General features: G+C 45.2%; 1 protein-coding gene across 2 annotated transcripts in view; it reads right to left on the bottom strand.

Annotated features, from left to right (window-relative positions):
• Positions 1-7,590: 7,590 nt before the first annotated feature.
• IRF2 (interferon regulatory factor 2) overlaps positions 7,591-17,894 on the bottom strand; it is a 40,945-nt gene continuing 30,641 nt past the window's right edge. For both annotated transcript variants that reach the window (XM_050338636.1, XM_050338637.1), the window contains 3 exons: positions 15,471-15,635; positions 10,297-10,343; positions 7,591-8,930 (listed from right to left, as the gene is read on the bottom strand). In XM_050338636.1, coding sequence (XP_050194593.1) covers positions 8,619-8,930; positions 10,297-10,343; positions 15,471-15,635 — 524 coding nt within the window. In that variant the 3' untranslated portion in view covers positions 7,591-8,618. The remainder of the gene's footprint in view (positions 8,931-10,296; positions 10,344-15,470; positions 15,636-17,894) is intronic.

Below are 17,894 nucleotides of genomic sequence, written 5' to 3'. Positions count from 1 at the left end.
CACCAAGCCTGACAGAGCTCAAGAAGTATTTGGACAATGCTCTCAGGCACATGGTGTGATTCTCAGAGCTGTCCTGTGCAGGGCCAGGAGTCAGACAATCCTTTGGATCCCTTCCAAGTCAGGATATTCTATGGTTTTATATAATTAATTTTATATAATTGATTTTAGATTCATTTTAGAAGAGCCCTTTGAAATGCTCATGAAGAGGTCTTCTATCAGCTTCACTCGTGCTCATCATTTACATTTTCCCCATAAATTTTCCTCTACTGACTAAATATAAAATGCTCATAAAGTCTCTCTGTAGTACCAAGAAAGTTGGGTCTCTAAACAGCAGCCACCAGAGTAGCCATATTCTCCTAAAATGCACTGTAAGACCTTCCAGCAAAATAGGAATAACCTCGTTTTCCCCAGTAAAGTATGGCAAAGGCAAAAGGAAGCTGCAAAAAGTGCAAATACAAGGATGAGTCACACTACGTGTGCTGGGACAGTGGAAAGCTTCAGAGAAGCAGCTTTTAGGGAAAGGCACCTTGAACAGCAGGTGTCTGCGGGACCCTCTGCCCTCATGCTGGCAGTGATGTGGCTGTGCAGAGTGGGTACCACACCCAGCACCCCATGGGTAGGTGCAGCACCCACGAAGGCACACGGGCTGTGCGGGTGGGTGGGTGGGTGCATACCCTGCCTCAAATAGGTGCTGCTCACACATTGCATCAGGAGGAGCAAGGCAGTGTTTTGGGGAAGGGGAAAGCCCCACAGTGCTGACTCAGGACTGCTTCATTCCGTATTTTATGTAACCCATGCGAACTGGTTTATCCTCTTCCATTGCATGGCTGTCCACAGGAGGCAAAAGGGCTTAGGTAGCACAATGGGCAATGCTGGTCCAAACCCAAAACGTAGCCTCATACTACTGCTGTGAAGAAAATCAACTCTACCCCAGGCAAAACCAGCACATTCTCCACTCCTTATTCCACACCACTTATGTCATGCATAGGTCACACTATCCAATACATCCTCACTAACCACACCTTCCCTTCCCAACCTTTGATAAAAGACACATATATCATTCCCTTAGTCTGTGGACCACCCCTGCAAAATGTCCATAAAATGTCCACAAAATATCCACTCAGTTCATTTATCCAAGACTTTGGCCCCAACACACTGCCCCAAAGGTGGTTACAGCATCAAAGTGTTCCCTAAAGACACCCAGAGCACTGATGGAGGCTACTTGTGAGAAGGTGAAAGCACCAAGCCAAACAACTGAAGAAAACTGGAAGGTGGGGTGCCAGGGGTTGGCAGGGCCCTACAACCTGGTGGGGGAGAGGGCAGGAAGGCATCCAGAGAAGGCATAAAGGAGGACTAGAGTGAAAGGGGTACGAAGCAGGCTCCATCTGCAGGAGTCACACAGTGCACGTGTGAAGTGGTTAAAACCTGGCCAAAGAAATCAAAGCTGTGAGGGGAAGACAAATGGAAAGCAAGAAGGTGGAAGGAGCTGGGGCTGGGCTGCAGCAGTCCCATGGATGCCCTGGTGGCTGAAAAAGCTTACAAATGCCATGACCACCTGGAAACTTGGCACAGCCTGCCCAGGCACTGAGACTGACCCCACCACCACAGGCACTATAAGAGGTTTGAACAGTGGTCAACTCTTGGGGGCTTGCACCGGAAACAAACCTGTACCCCTATTGATGTGCCCATATTTTCTTTCTCTCAATGTCACAGTGACCTGTGTGACATTATTTTTTTTTCTAAGTTCTTAAAAAAAAAATTTTAAAAAAAAGAGAAAAACCTGAGAGTAAAAATACTACCAAAACCGAAACTTGACAATTTTGAATGTGAGAGATAACATCTTTAATGGGCACATAGCACTTGCACGGCTTCCTGCTGCTCCCCCATGTCTCAGGGTAGAAACTGTGAGTGGCTAGTAATGCAGCACCCTGGCATATTCACATCCTGCCACCTGGGTTTGGACACCTTCAAAGTTTACCTTCTCCTAAGAAACAGTCTGGAAAAACCTATGCAAAGGCAGTAAGCTTAAAGGGCAGGATGAGGTGTGTAAGTCAGCTGAGAAACTGCACATCAAATGAGCGGAGGGAATGAAAGCAGTATCATAGCAGGCACTATCAAGTATTCTCCTGAGAAGAGCTACAGCATGGGGGTCTGAAAGAGGTGGTCATTACAAAATTGAAATAAAAACTGCAACTTGAATTCCTCTGTACTGTCTCTACACCAACATTAGCCTGTATAAAACAAGGATCCATTTCCAGTGACATTTCACCTCCTGACACCAGTCCAAAATTAGTTCTGAACACAATTTCACCAAGGAGGCTGGGCAGTGCTTGGAGTCACAGCAGTGGGAAGGAAGCTTGGCACCACACTCCTTAGCTGCTGCTGAATTATTTAGTCCACGAGCATGAAACTGAGAGCAGAAGTAGCCCAAAGGAGCTATCATCAGCTACTCATCAAAAAGTAACACACTGAACTTGCATAGGGCTTCTTACGCCTTTGCTGATTTATTTAAAGCCACCACACACAGAGAAAAGCTCATTTGAGGAGCTGTAATGTCCTGTAGCTGGATTTTGTGCATCCCAAGTGTTACTGCAAGTGCCTTTGCTTCCTCAGAAAGCCTGGGGTCCTGGGCAAAGCACAGTCTGTGGTCTCCATGGTTTCCTTCCTCTCTACTACTATTTTCATTATTGTTGACAGAAACATCATGCACCTGCTGTTGTTACTGCAGAGATGGAAACCCCCCTCCAAGCACTCACTGAAAAGGTCACTCGGCTATTTCTTCTGCTGTTGCATCAGCAGGGAGACAGGGCAGCCTCTCCTGCCTGAGAAACACCTGCACACGTGCTGGCACCAGCCGCTTCTAATAAATCCAATCAGCAAAAGTAATTAACAGGCACTGCAAAAGCAGCTGATGTAAGGAAGCAGGGATGAAGTTAACCTGGCCTGCCACCTGCACTAACAGCTGGAATGATGCCGTAAAGGGCACAGGGGCAGGGAGTGTTTCCCCAGGCATCTAAGGATGGGAGAAGGGTTCCCGACCCCTGGCTCTTGTCTACACCTTTCCAAGGCCACCACTGCACAGCTCTATGCTGTGGACAACTGCTGGCTCCCCTGCCAGGTGTCTGACCCACGCTAGTGACAGGGAGGGAGAGGCTGGAGCAAAGGGAATGTGGCGTGCCCGTTCTACCAGTTCGGGGGAAGCCCCGGCTGTAAGCAGGGTGGGAGAGAAACAAAAGAGAAAGAGACTCGTCTTGGGTGAGAGGGGAACGATTTAAAGGCCCAGCTGGTTTCTGCTGTCCCAGGCAGAAACCCTGCAGCAAACCTAGTGACTCCACAGAGCCCAAGGAGAGACAAATCATGGACTAGCACAGACAGTTGTCACGCTAACTACAGACACATCTTTCTCCCATTTATCCCAGTGCAGAGTGAATGTATTTTGCAGTCATGTGACAAAGAAACATGCAGGTTACATACAACTACTGCCTCCCAGGAACTTCCAATAAAGGTGCAAGTGCAGCACGAGCGAAGCAAACAGGAACCAAGGTCATCACTAACTGCTGGGGAAAAAAGCGCAAGGGACTGGTCCTCGGGAATTTTGAGCTGACTCAGCCAGCGTTATTTTGAATGGGATTTGAATATCTTTGTATGTGAGGATATTGCCAGGCTCCAGGAGCCTGTCAGGAGTGGCAGATGCAGACACCAGCAGGAATCTGGGTTGTAACATTATGTGACTCATAAACACACCTGGATAAATTTATGCTTGGAAACATTATCTAATTTTTTCATGTTTCCCTCATGAGAGGAAAGGTCTCACTACAGCCTTGCTAAGGAAGAGGCTGGTAACCCTTCACTGGAAAGTTCATAAGGAGACTAGATGGTGAGAGAGGGAGGCTGTCCTAAGCAACAGGAGAGCTTCAGCAATATTCCCCACCCCAGAAAACATCTCTGAACACAGCCCAGATCCCAAGCAAATCTGTCTTCTCCAGTTCTACTACTCCAGTGATGACTTTTCTCCTACCTGAGCCTGTGGAACAGCCCTTTTGAGAGGATCAGATACCAGAGACCTTGATATCAGCTCCTTGTTCGCTGAGCTCCCTGAAGGGGACTGCCTGAGCTCCAGAGCACGAGCAGTGCCTTGCTCACAAGTCATGTGGGTGCTGCACAGGGAAAGCATGGCCCTTACCTCCCTTCCAGCCTCCTATCAGGGAGATTCCTGCAGGCTTATCTGCTGACCACATCACGGAATTACACAAGATTAACTTGGTATTGCTTGCAGTGCTAATGGACAGGCACCTGGTTTCAGAACCAAATCTGCAGTTATGGTATTAAAGGCTGAATGTTTTCTTGTGACTTCGCACTGTTTTGCAAGCACAGGTAACAAATGCAACCAAACACTGCATTCCAGAATAAATGCCTGATATCCCAGCCCAAAGAAATCCCTCACTGCATTACATCACCCCATGGTTGGCCAACTGCATTTGGTCTGAGCAAGTCACTGCCTTTGCAAGGTGAATACTGTCTTTGATGGACCAGTGTTATGGATACATACTGTAACTGCCATGCTTGGATACCTCTTGGAAGAGCTTCAAACACAGAAGCCCTAGGAAGAGGGGGATTTACTGAGCATGCACACCGTTCCCAGAGGTATGTGTGCGTGTCTCCTAGTGCACAGCCACTGAAGCAGGGTGAGGGTTGGGGTTTTGCAGCTCAGCAACCGTCCTGGAAGGCTCAAAGGAAGAGCAAGCCAAGGTGCCTGGCCATCTGCATGCTGGTGTTGACTCTTGCATGGAATGACCAGAGGTGCAATGTGGCCATGTAACTTGCTTCAGCTACATAAAGGTTAACTCATGGGTTAAGCTGGAGGTGCCTGCCTTTCCCTGCTGACTATTCCGAAATTTCAGATGGATGATGCTAAGAGTAGCAAATCCTTCTCCTGGCAAGGGGCATCTTACTTTGCAGACAAGCATTTATAGGCGTAGAAACACCCAGGTGGCCCTTGGGCAACCACTTTCTCACCCCAGTGACCAGCTGGGCTCGCTGAAGGCAAGTCAGGCAGGACACACAGAAAGGGCAGCTCAGTTCTCACTCCTCTTCTGCAGCCCTGTTGAGGGTCAGGCTCCTGAGTGAGCCTTTGGAACTGAGAAAGTAAAAGTGTTTCACCATAAAGGGCAAACGTGTTCCCTCTCTCACATGGGCACACAGGATGGAGGTCAGGGAGCACTTGTGCAAGGTCAGGCATTAAGAGGGGCTTTGCAGGATGGCACAAGGCCTCTGAGATGCTCCCTCAGTGCCATGGTGAGGGGCAGGAAGCTCAAACTGCTGCTACAGAGAAAAGCCCTCTGCCTCTTGCAGTGTGTAATGCATGGGACACAATCGCTTGCCTGAAGGCCTGCAAAGACATGCCCGCATTTAACATCTCCAACCTGAATGGTGAAGAGAGAGAAGGCCATTGTGGAGGTAAAAAGCAGCCCTGCTTTCAGAAAAGCAGAAGCCTGGAGTCAACTCTGTTTACTTCAGAAGATGTTTTATAGTCCCCACACAGTTCTACTTCTGGGCTTTCCCTCAGCCTAAACCCCTAATGTTAAACCCAGGCTGCGCCAGAGGCAAGAGCCTCTGTCTACAGACTAAATAATTTTCAGAGGACAAGATGAGTGCCAGCACTTCGTTTACATTGCATGATGCTTTCCAGCTCCACATGTCTAAGCTTTCTCTTTCCCTTAGCCCCAATCCTTGCCCTAGCTCAGCCTCAGCCACAGCACTGCAGCCCTTCTTTTCCAAACACAAGCCTTCCCAAGAAGTCTCCCTTGGGTTTGGCAGTCCCCTCCCAGCCCCACCACAAATGCAGCTTTGGGCTTTCTCTTCCACCTAACCCAACCTTTCCTTCCCCACAACAAAAACTGTCAGATGACAACTCTTCTCACCCTGGGTCTCCCTGGACAGCCCTTTTCCAGCCATTCTCCACGTGCAGCTCTCAGTTGCAGGGCAGGGAATTTGCCATGAAAAGAAAGGCTGGAAGACAGTGATTCACGAAGCCTAGAGAAGAATTTCCTTGGAGATATTCAAGACTTGGTTTGACAGGGCCTTGGACAACTTATTCTAAGATCATACTGTTGACAGAAAGTTGGACCCAAAGTGTCCCAGGGGACACTTCCAGCCCCAGCTTGTCTGTGATCCTATGAGGTCCCTCCCTAACAAGAGCCCACCATCTTAAAAGGGTCTAGGTGATGCTACGGAGCAACTTCCAAACTTTAGCTGGAAAAACTTCCAAAAACCAAAGAAGACAACATTAAGAAAATATATAAATAATCCCAAGTGAGTTCCAAAACCAAGAAAAAGAAAAGTTCCATGAGCCTCATAACCCTGCTGGAAAAGGATTAAGGATGCCAGAGACTCACTGTAACCCTCCAAACACACATGTATGCAGACATTACCTCCTTGAGGCAGATCAAACCTTATGGTCTCTGGACCCAGAGAGACACTGGAAAGGTAAATGCACAACCAAATGAAAGGGACAGAGACTACAAAGTTTACATACCACAATTTTAACCATTACAATTTTTCAGCCCCACCCCAAACACTGTTTGGGCTTTTCTCTTCCTCCCAACCCTAACAAAAGCTTGCCTTTCCAGGGTTGGCAAGATAAAATTGCAAGTTTCACATGGACTTGTGATGAAATTTGGAATTGCAGCATCAGTTGAAGAACACAGCAAAATCCTACTGTTTACTTTCCTTTTGCAATAGCCAGCTAGCATATCTCCCTGGGATACAGCCTTTTGTGCATGTATTGGGCTCATCAGCCCAATATACACCACCGTCGGCTCACCTCTCTGCTGGGTTGGTATAAGAATGGTAATCACAGCTGAAGGGCACTCTGTGTCCACGTATTTTACACACCTGAATCAACCTGTGACACTTCCAACAGCTTAAAAAGCTGCAAGAAGGTGAGTGCTCTCAAATTTTGCCTGAGCCACTGACAGCCCAAAGTGCACAGCACTTCACAAAGCCTATGGCACAGCGTGTCTACCACCATCATGCAACCCTGCAAGAAGCCATTGTGCACCCTTAGTTAGATACTCTACAACTTCCCAGGAATCAGAAATTGCCATGAAGTAGTAATGTTGAAAGCCTTGGGCAATGCTTATTTGACTTCTGATTCATTCCACTAATAAGGAGCTATTGCTTGAAACCACAGAAAGACATTTTTCTGGACAAGGAAACTGCAAGCAAGCCACATGGAGATCTATGAGGAATGGGGGAAGTACAGCTGAACCTGTGTTGGGTGGAGGATAAACTTTCACAAGATCCCTTTCACGAGGTGACTTGCTCAAAGCCCAGCCATGGAGTAACAGCTGAAGAGGTGCCCCAACTCCCAACCTCTTACATCTGAGGCCAAATTCAAGTAGGTCACCTTTAAATTCTAGTTCCTCTTTCCACCTCAAGCTGCCTCAACACCCTCTTGGATGGGTGTTCCAGAAATTGTAAAGACAGCTTACACTAACTGCTCACTCTGAGACGTCACATTTACCTACCAAACCCGTGCCATCTGGGGCTTTGGAAAGATTAAAAATGAGAGACAAACTAGGATTATTAAAAATTTAACTATATACCATATTTATTATCAATCCACAGGATAATCTGATTGCTACATGAGCTCATAAAAGCTATTTCACCTTTACAAAATTAAAAAAAAATGTGCCACAAGAATGTAATAACTGCTGATAACCAAGGACTGAATCTTAAAATTATAAATTTGCTGTAGAAAAGATTAAAAAAAATTATATTCACTTTAGAATTTTACTTTGAATAAAATATTCCCCTGTATAAAAAATAAAAAAGCTTGCTCTGGTTAGAATTAGAGTATTTTTCTTCTTTTTTTTTAAATCTGGGAATTTGCATAATAATCTCTGTAATAGGTTTCTTTTTTTTTCCTATTGTACCACACAGCATTCAAGCATAGCAGATTAGAAACAAACATGAGAAAAGCAGTCTCAGAACATATGAAATCCACATGGAAAGTTTTAACTTCCTTTCCTCTATTCTTTAAAGACACTTTAGCAAGAATAGCTTGGAAAAGAATACAGGTGGGGAGGGACCTTCAATGTGCCATTAAGTAGAGCAAGGTAATAAAAGGCCTTTTGTAAGTGCTTTCTTAATAAGGTGCAGAAGCAGACTGCAACGTTGCTAGTACTGCACTATGTACAATATTCACAATAGATTTTTCTTTATTTAAAAATATTCCAGCTAGTTCACATTTTCTCTTCCATTCTGAGGCTTTCAGTTCCATCACAGCCTTGACAGCAAGAAGCGCAGCAGCACCACTTCCCTTGTGGTCGGTTGGTCCTCTTATGAAACACTGGAACCTGTGAGTGGGCCAAAGTTCTTGGGTTGTTTTTCTATGTAGCAACCTTGGAAATCTGTCTGGGTTCAGGTGTACATACTGATGGCTGGAGTCCTGAGTTAAAAACACTCCGGCACTGGAGTCGGACACAGCAATGTTTTATATTGCCAAGGCTTTACCTTAGATTTGTCTTGTGTGCGTCAAGGGATGAACCTCTCTTAGAGAAACGTAAAATACAAAACCAAACAAAACAAAGCTAAAAAACCACACTGTCAAAGGCTTAGTAGCTCTTGACTCTCGACTGGGCGATATCTGACGTTTTCTTGATGACGCTGGCCCGTGTCTCACGGTCTGGCTGGCTGCTGCTTGTGGAGGCTGTGGACACTACTTGTGGCAGAGGGATGTCTGGGAAAGGGGGCCAGGAGCTGTTGTAAGGCAGTGGGCAGCTTTCTTCTTTGATGGTGACTTGGAGGTCAGGCTTGTTGGCTACAAAAGTTGCCATGCTGGGAAGCATATGAGAAGTGTTCCTCATTCCTAGATTGCTGAGATACTGTTTGCCTTCAATGTTTTTCTTCTGCCAATGAAGTCGTCCCTAGAAAAGGAGAGAACACAACTTTGTGAAGTATTCCAAGTAACAAGATCAAGACAGAAACATTCACAAATTGCATAGGAATTACCCCATTCCTAAGAGCCTGAGCCTGTAGCCACTGGATTAGAATGTTTCTGCACTCATCCACTCCTCCCTTTCTGAAGTCACGTGCGTAAACCTTGTTGGTTTTCGAGCATTCAAGAGGCTCTACCCATTCTTCTGAATGCAAAATAAAGGCCTTATTCCCAGTGTGCCAGAGACAAAAATGGACACGGACGACCAAACATCCAGAACTCCAAATGCAAGTGTCTCCTCTCTTACCAGAAAGAGCATCCTCCTGATGAGAGGACGAACAACACTACCCAAACTATCAACACAGATGAATCTGCTGGGAAAATCACCGTCACTTGATGGTGCATCCCTCATCACAGGGAAGAGGTTCATCAAGGAAAAATGAGCATCCAGTCCTTTCCCCACCACAGACAGAACATGCAATGGCATGTTCTGTCAAAGGAGGTTTAGGGAGTCACTACTGGCAGCCTACATATGGGTTCCACCCCAACCAAGGCACAAGAGACAAAACCTAGTGGGTTAGCCGTGTTGTTACACAGTTGTGCAACCTGTGGTTCTCCACCAAGGACGATTCAGAGAGCTTTCAGGGGGGCACAGCAGGAGACAGATTTGCAAAAGGCCTTCTGTAAGAATGCAGCTGGAGCACAAGGTATCTAAGGGTCCCCAGTGAGCTTCCCTTGGCCTCTAAGTACTCATGGAGATCGTCAGGTCTGGTCGCTTGACAGCAGCCCCAAAATAAAAGGTAAGTGGTGGTTTTGTATATGTGCAGCTCAGGAAACACTCATGGGGTGGTTATTTTCCCCACGAATTCCTTTCACCCAGCAATACCCAACTGACAGCTAGGGAAAGCTTTCTGCCATGCATACCTCAAGCACTCAAATTGCATTTCTATCACATGTGTAAGCACTTCCTGCAATTGTATGAGTTCAGGTGCCATTTAAGGAGAGCAAAGTGAGCTTTCAGCCAAGATTAAATACTCACTACCCAGCAACGTCAATGCATCATATTAACAAACTAGCCTGCACTGTTGATGGCTCTGCAGAACATCTTATTATGCAAATTAATATCCTTGTAGTTTGGACAGATGAAGAGGAATGAACTTGTAGCGACATTAATTCTGTGACAATCATCCAACTGCCTCACTCCCTTGAACCTTCCTGGTTGCTTTTCTCCCCCAAATATTGTTAAAATGAATACTCCACCGGTAGACAGTTGCAAACGGAGAAAGGGAAGAATACTCAGTGACGTTGATCTTGAGACCTTACTCCAAAGTGCTAAAGATGCAGAAATAGCTTACCTCTGCATTTTCTTCATCACTTGGAACGCTGTCAGTTGTTTCACTTTCTGTCAAACAAAACAGAAACAAAAATGAAACTCGTGCTATTCCATCTGCATTAACAAATTCCAGCTCAAGAGACCTGATCTACTTCCAGATAGTGGCAGCAAACAGAGTCAAGCCAAACAACCAAAACACAACGGAGAAGCATGAAGCCTCTGCTGCAGCAATAGCAACCCAAGGGCTAGCTGCATTGAACAGCTGGGGGTTATCACAGTTAACATAACTATATCCTGTAAAACACAGCAAGAGAAAGGGAAGAAGCAGATTTGCACTTTTTGCGATGAGCCTCCAGCAAGCAGGGGATGCCCCCTCTCCCTTGCTCTCTCTTGGCAGCCCCAGACAAGGACATGAGCAAAGTTCTGTCCAAATCCTTATTTTTATGTCCCTGCAAAATCAGTAACAACTCCACTCCAGAGGAGATAAGTGTGTTTTTGTTTCATGAACTGTTATCTCAGCCTGCCATCTCAAAGGCTTGTTGTGACTTCTGGGGCTTGATTACTGTTGGTATACTCTGATATAGTTGGTATAGTTTTGCTTTTGGCCACTAGTGCCCAGCCTCCCTCAGCCTATTTCTCAACCCTTCACCCACCACTTGAGCAAGTAGCAATACTACAGTCTCCAACCCCATCATGTCCCCACACTGCACATGGCCTCCCTCACCCTTATCACTTCAACCAGAGCACAAATACAGGGGAACAGCTTCAGTGCGACAGCCATCCGCCTGCAGCTGCATCCCTCCCTTGCCTGAAATCCAGGAATTTTTACTATGTTTTCAAGCCTACATGTGTTTGAATATAGGTGTCCTACTGTGTGAGGGTCAGGCTCCTGGTCCATGGGCTGGCTGAGACTGCCATGCCTCAGATGCATCTTAGACAGGGCACAAACCCCTCTTTTCAGCACTGGTCTGCAGTGACAGCTGCTGCCTTCAGCACAGCCACCTGCTGCCCAGACCCTCACCCAGAAAAGCAGAGGCTGGACTGCAGGTTCCCTTCAGCTCACACAATTTTGAACTACTGTGTCCTGTTTCCTGGGAGGATAACCCTAGGCATCTATCAGGCTACCAGTGGCATTTGGAAGAGATCTTTCCCCAGCCCCTGCCCCAGCAGGGCTGCGCAGACAGGGCTCATCCACAAAGAACACAGGATTGAAGGAATGATGTGACCGAGTTACTATAGCAGGTAAGAGAGCTCTCAAACCCCAGCTTCCATCCTCAGCTCTATGTTACGCATTTTAGCCCATGCAGACTGCTTTGCACAGCCCCTGTGATCCTGCCTTCCCAGGGAGCATCCTCATGATCTGCACAAGTGCTAAGGGTGCATGGATTCGTGCCTCATGGACTGTGCCCCTGCACGTCTTCAGAGAGACTGGCAGGACCTTGTCCTTCTCTCAAGGCTTGGCTAAGCACTAGATTTAGGCAGAGGGATGTAAACCAGCAGGCTGAATCACTCTTTCAGACCCCAGGATCTAAACTGCACTTAAAGTCCTTCTGAAGCAAGGAAGCAGGCAGCACAGGTACTCCAGACTGCCACTTCTGAAGCCAGCACCTCCCCTGTGCCAGAGTCTCCACTACAGTGTGCAGTAAGCGGAGGAACAGTTCAAAATGTTAAATCTAACTGCGATGCCCTGTGCAGTCAATGTTCTGCAGAGCATCTGATTCACTGGGCCAGGCAGAGAAAGATGTGCTAGCATGATTAAGCTGAGTAATTAGCCCTACTGGGGAAAGGAGAGGCAAAAATTAATCTGTGCAAATGTGAAATGGCCCTGAAGATAGAATCAATAAGAGGAATCCACACAGAGACAAGAAACAGATATTCCCTGACATGAAGAAACATGTCACAACAAAACCAGGGTGATGCAGCTGAAAAGGAATCCATCCTTCATGTTTATACATAACAAAATGCTGAGCAAGAGATGGCACTATAGTTAGCAAAGCCAGGGAAGCTGGCCACTCTGGCATGGAAAGTTAGAGGGTTATTTCAATCAAGAAGATTATTTGAATCAGTGTTAAACACAACAGGAGTTTAACAACAGCCTCACTACTAAAAAAACAGTGGATTTCATAGATGTTGGTGTAAACACGAGAAAACTCACACAGGCTGCTCACATCATTTGCCTGAGAAACCTCAGAAAGGAACCAGAAGTGTTTTTGAAATAAAACAGATTTATGTAGGAGAGCTGATACTTCAGGCTACTTTTTTTGGTTGTTGTTTCAGAAGAGCTAATCTAATTGTTCCTGCACAGCTGTTATGGTCATACCCTTTCCTGCCATTCAGCAGTAGCACCTGACAGAGCAAACTCACAAGCAGCGGGACAGGGTTCCTGTGGTTCTCCTGTACAGGTCTGTGTGGAGCAAGACAAAGACAGAAATAGTCACAAGAGTGTCCTAGAAGTTTCAGGGTTCTAATCCACAGACCCCTGTCCTCACGGGTAAATGCATGCTTTAAAAAAAAGCAGTTCATAGAATGATCTGGGCTGGTAGGGACCTCAGGAGGTCTGTAGCCCAAACTCTTGCTCAAAGCAAGGGCAGCTATAGGACTAGATCAGGTTACTTGGGACCTCATCCATTTGGGTCTTGAAAAGCTCTGAGGATGGAGGCAGCACAATCCTTCTGAGTATCCTGCTTCATTGCCTGACTGTCCTTGTGGTGAAAAAGGTAACATTTTTTCTTATACCCAGTTGGACTGAGTTTTCTGTTTCAGTCTGTGCCTGCTGTTTCTTATCCTCCTACTATATTCACTACAATGCTGTGAAGAGCTTGGCTCCACCTTGCTGGCAACATCCCTGCAGGTAAGGGCAGCTGCCATGAGGTCCTGAAAACTATCTCTTCTCCAGGCTGAACAAGCCCCAGTCCCTCAATATCTCCTCACAGGCTGAATGCTCCAGCCCTTGATCACCCTGATTAGCCCTCCTCTGCACTTGCTCCTGTTTGTTTGTAACTTCCTTGGACTGGGGAGCTCAAGACTGGAGGCAGTACTCCAGAAGTAGTGCAACTACTGCTTAGTAGAGGAGGTTAATCACTTCCCTAGATCTACTGGCCATGCTCCTGAAAACTGACGGCCTTCTCTGTGGCTGAGGTGCTCTACTGTCTCACGCTCAGCTCATTGCCTACCCCGCTTTTTGCAGGGCTGCTTCCCATTCCATCAGCCCCAGCCTCTATCACTACAAAGTGCTCTTGCCATGCACAGGACTGAATTTCATAAGATTTTTCTGAATTTCATAAGGTTTTTGCTGACCTGTTCCTGTAATCTCTCCAGGACTCTCTCAGTGATGCCTCTGCCCTCAAGCATATCAACTGGTGTCCCCCATTGGGTGTCATCTGTAAAGTTCCAGTGTATACTCGAACACATCTTCTGCTTGTTGATATATTAAATGAGACTTCTCCCAAAACGGACCCTTGCAGTACTCCACTTCTTACTGGGCTCTAGCTAGCATAACCAGGATTGAGAGCTGCCTTGAGATGCATTTGAAAGCATGACAATGGCATGAAATTCTCTGTTATCTCAGTTTTGGGCTTAGCACGTCCTGGTATAAGTTAGGACAGCTGAAGGGCACCAAGATACTAAGACAATGTAAGCAGAAGTACTTCAGTTATCCTTCATTTTCCTTACGCAGGCTGGTGGCAATGACTTTAGGGTAACTAGGCCATGATTTGCTCATTTCAGGGTGGTCACCAGACCACCCCTCTATTGTTCCAGTTCAAGAAGCCACCATGACTTTCAGACCAAGATAATGACTTCTGTTTGCATTCCAAGAACTTAGATCCTGTAGCTGAGGTTAAAAGAAAGCATCACTGTCATGTTCATATAAATGGAAAAGTTTTCCAGGAAACATTTGGAAAGAGGAGAAAAGTTTCAACAGCCCTTGTCTCCCTGCCGCTAATAAATTAAAGCACCCTCATAATCCCCTGCCTTAGGCTATACAAAGACCTTCTAAATGCTTTGGTCATTGCAGACTAAACACATTGAGAAGCATAATCATTTATCAACATGTAAGACTAGTATTGGAGACTTTTCAAAAGAACATCATACTATTCAGTGGGACCCAAAGATAAAAATTGCTAAATATATACTTTATAAAAATATGTCTGGAAGTAATTTCAGCCTAATGAGTCAAAGACAAAACCATATGTAAAATAATAAAATGCATGGAGAATAATTAATACTTAAGTTTGCTTTAAAAGATGATATTTGTGTTTCTACCCAGTCTCCTGAGGCTCGCAAGTTAGTACCGTGTTAAAAAAGAAAGGACAGGCTAGATCTTAAATTTTTCCTACTTTCAAATGTGGCTTTGTCCTGCTTCCTACAGAAATACAGCTTATATGATTGTGGGGACTCTATACAGCATGTCCATATGTGCATTTGTGTCCGTTCTCCCCTAATAACTTCTGAACACGCTGTCAGACTTGGATAAGGGATACATGAGTGCCAAAGACTCTTAACTTCCTACCAGTTGTATGAAAATAAGGGGCCAGACGAAAAGAGAAACCATTAGCACCCTGACTGGGGGCGGGAGCAAGCCTGATATCTCACCCCTTTTTGAGGTATCAGAGAATCCAGATGAGAGGCAGACGTTGGAAACCAGACGTCCACAGCTCTGCTGCTTGCAAGATCACTTGTTATCAGTGAACATGGCTGTTCCAGTCTGCAGCCAGACAGAACCACTCCCTCAGGGCTCTCAGCTCCATATCTGCATGTATACCATTAATGCAGCCCTTAGCACTCTGCACACTGTGCTACACACAGAGTAAACACGTAGCATAGAAGACTTTTAATCTTTAGTAAGTAAGGGGCAAGGGGAACTTGCTATATTTACAGCACATCATTTGTACCACTGAAAATCCCACTCTAATAAAAGTTGAAGAGACCTCTCTGCACTATATCTAAAAAGATTCTTTTTCCATTAGTCACACGCTAAAATCTGCAGCTTACATTTCCAGCCTCAGATCTGCCAAGTTGTTTCCCAAGGTAAAATGAGTAGAGAGGACTGTGAGCTTTTGAGTTTCATTAACAATTCAGAAGGCAGGTGAACAGGCATCTCTGGATCTTTGTCAGCTACCCCGGAAAAGCCCCCTTTCCCAGTGTCTTCTAAACATTTCCAGGAAAAGCAGTGTAAAGAAATGCCAGGATGCTTACCTGCATAGGACGAGACAGGGGAGATCTGTAGAGGGTACAGCTGGCTCATGCTGAGGGGCTGTTCATCACTTTCTGTTGTCACCTCTACTACCTGACAAACATCAGGAGGGTTGGCAACTATCACCTGCTCCTCGCTGCTGCCATCAAAGTGTGGCTGTCCTACAACTTGGGGTTAGAAATAAAAAAACATTACTCATAACACCTCGGCCCCACTGAATCTCTAAGAGCCTGTCCTTGGATCCTTCTTGGTATCTGAGTGAGTCTTCAGTACTCTTAGAAGCTTCTTCCATGCTCACCACCTCCTTTCAGTGAGAGTTCTAAAGGAAACCTGTGATCCTCACCCAGCAAGCTGCCAACATCCCATGGCCTCTGAATGCTCTCATGTAAATTATGCAACGTAAGACCAGAACTGGCATGCAAAAAACTGGCCACGGGGTCATGCAAAACACTGTGGGACTCTGATATATACATGACATGAATTTGTGAAAAATTTTTCCTCCAATTATATGCTTATTCTCATTGACCTTTGCAATGCCATTGATGGTACTGTTGTACCTGTAGTCTGTAATCCCCACGGGTCTGTGACAGAAAGCTACAGCCTGCTCAGTTATTAACAGAGGGGTTTCCCATTCCCCCAGGCATTGATATTTAATACCAAAAGAGCACATGAAATTTAATATCAATAGAGTATTATTTATTTCTACACAGTGAAGCAACCATGGATGCACCCAAGTGTCCTGAAATGCTTTACAGACATTGGTTGTTCTACACAACAACCTTTTGAAAAAGGGGAATAAACCAAGGTATCAAGAAGTTACTGAGCAAAGCAAAAGTATGGTGAAAGTCAGAATCTCACTCCTCTGGAACTGCTTGAGAGAATTTCCTCTGTCTTGTACAACTCTGATTCCAGCAGTATGAACACATGACAAATGTGTTCATTTGAATCTACCACAGAACTGAAAGCCACTAGTTAGATCGGAAGAAAGCACAGGGATGGAGCCATCTCAGGGGATGGCTAAACTGAATCCACAATTGCCTAAGAGAAAGGGAAAGACTATAGATATTCTTTCACTGAACATAACGCTTCAAAAGGAACATAAGGCCAAATTCTGTACAAACACAATGCTGCGTTGTTCAAACAGTACATTTTTTTCTAGAAAACATGTAGGCAGTGAAATACAGTGAAATAGATCTTGAAATTCTTCTGTTAAGTAACAGTATACTAATTACTAATTTTGACAAAGGCAAAAGATAGCATCTATTCCTACATGAACTGAGACAAATAAACATGAATGCACATGTCTATATACACAATCCATTCCTGTAATCTATCTTTAGACATAGGTTTTTGAAAAAGAAAAGTGGTAGGCATTTTTCCCAGGGAAAAGCTACGTATTTTGCTTTGTGAAGTGCCAGGTAAGCACTGGAGAATCTCCCAAATTTAAATGTATATTTTAAGAGACAATGCCAGCATAAAGAAAATTACATACATACTGGATAGACTTGTTTTTTTAAAGTTGAATCTCTACAATTGCTACAATTTTGTTCCAGATATTTTATTTCACCTTTCTTGGTTCTGAAACAACCAGCTTTTTATTGAGTGGTGAAGGTGGGTGTGGGAGGGAAGAGGGCAAAAGCACACACCCATAGAGGTAATTTTTATCTGGGAGAAACCAATATTGCGCAACACCTTCAGGGTACGAGCAGGTCATCAGCACTGTATCTTTTTCCACAATACCTGATGAATTCTTACCCCTAGAGATAAAATGCACAGCAAAAACTACTGCTCACTCGGGCAGTATGCCACAACTTCCCGTGAGCTGCATGTATGTGAGAAACACTGCAGGTGCTGCTCGTCTTTAGTGCCCTCCAACTGACTTCCTCCTTTCTGCAGAACAGATCTAATTTACCCTTTCCTCCTTGTTTACATTAAAATCCTTTTTGCAATCCTAAATAAGGGCTTCTCTCTGCAGTCTGGATACGCAGCACACTTCACATGTCAATAATTAAACAACACTGGATGACAGTTCCCCACTCAACCCTCAGTGAGTGAACAGGAAGCACTGATAGCACCACAGTGCTATTCCTCCAGTTTGTAACAGCAGGAGCAAAAATCATGTTCTAATATTCTTACAAAGCAACAGAAGCTGATTAAAAGAACAGCCATAAAGAGAGGAAAACTACTCACAAACTCTCAGCCACAAAGTACTTGAGGGGAATGACTATCCCAAGCCCTGTGACCTAAGAAATGGGGGTCAAAAATAGTCAACGCATATGATTTCGGCCATCTCTCCAAGCAGAAGACTAATGTATCTTTCAAATACTTTTTTGTCATATTTAAAAGTGAAATTCTAGACAAAATGGTATATGGGTCATATTCCTAGGCGCTCTTGCTGCAGTGATAACCTCAGCCAAAAAAAGAGC

Source organism: Myiozetetes cayanensis, unplaced genomic scaffold (genome assembly GCF_022539395.1).
Source record: "Myiozetetes cayanensis isolate MyiCay16 unplaced genomic scaffold, myiCay2020 scf7, whole genome shotgun sequence".
Lineage (NCBI taxonomy): Eukaryota > Metazoa > Chordata > Aves > Passeriformes > Tyrannidae > Myiozetetes > Myiozetetes cayanensis.
Note: the sequence above shows the minus strand (reverse complement) of the source record. Positions and strands in the feature narration are given on the sequence as shown.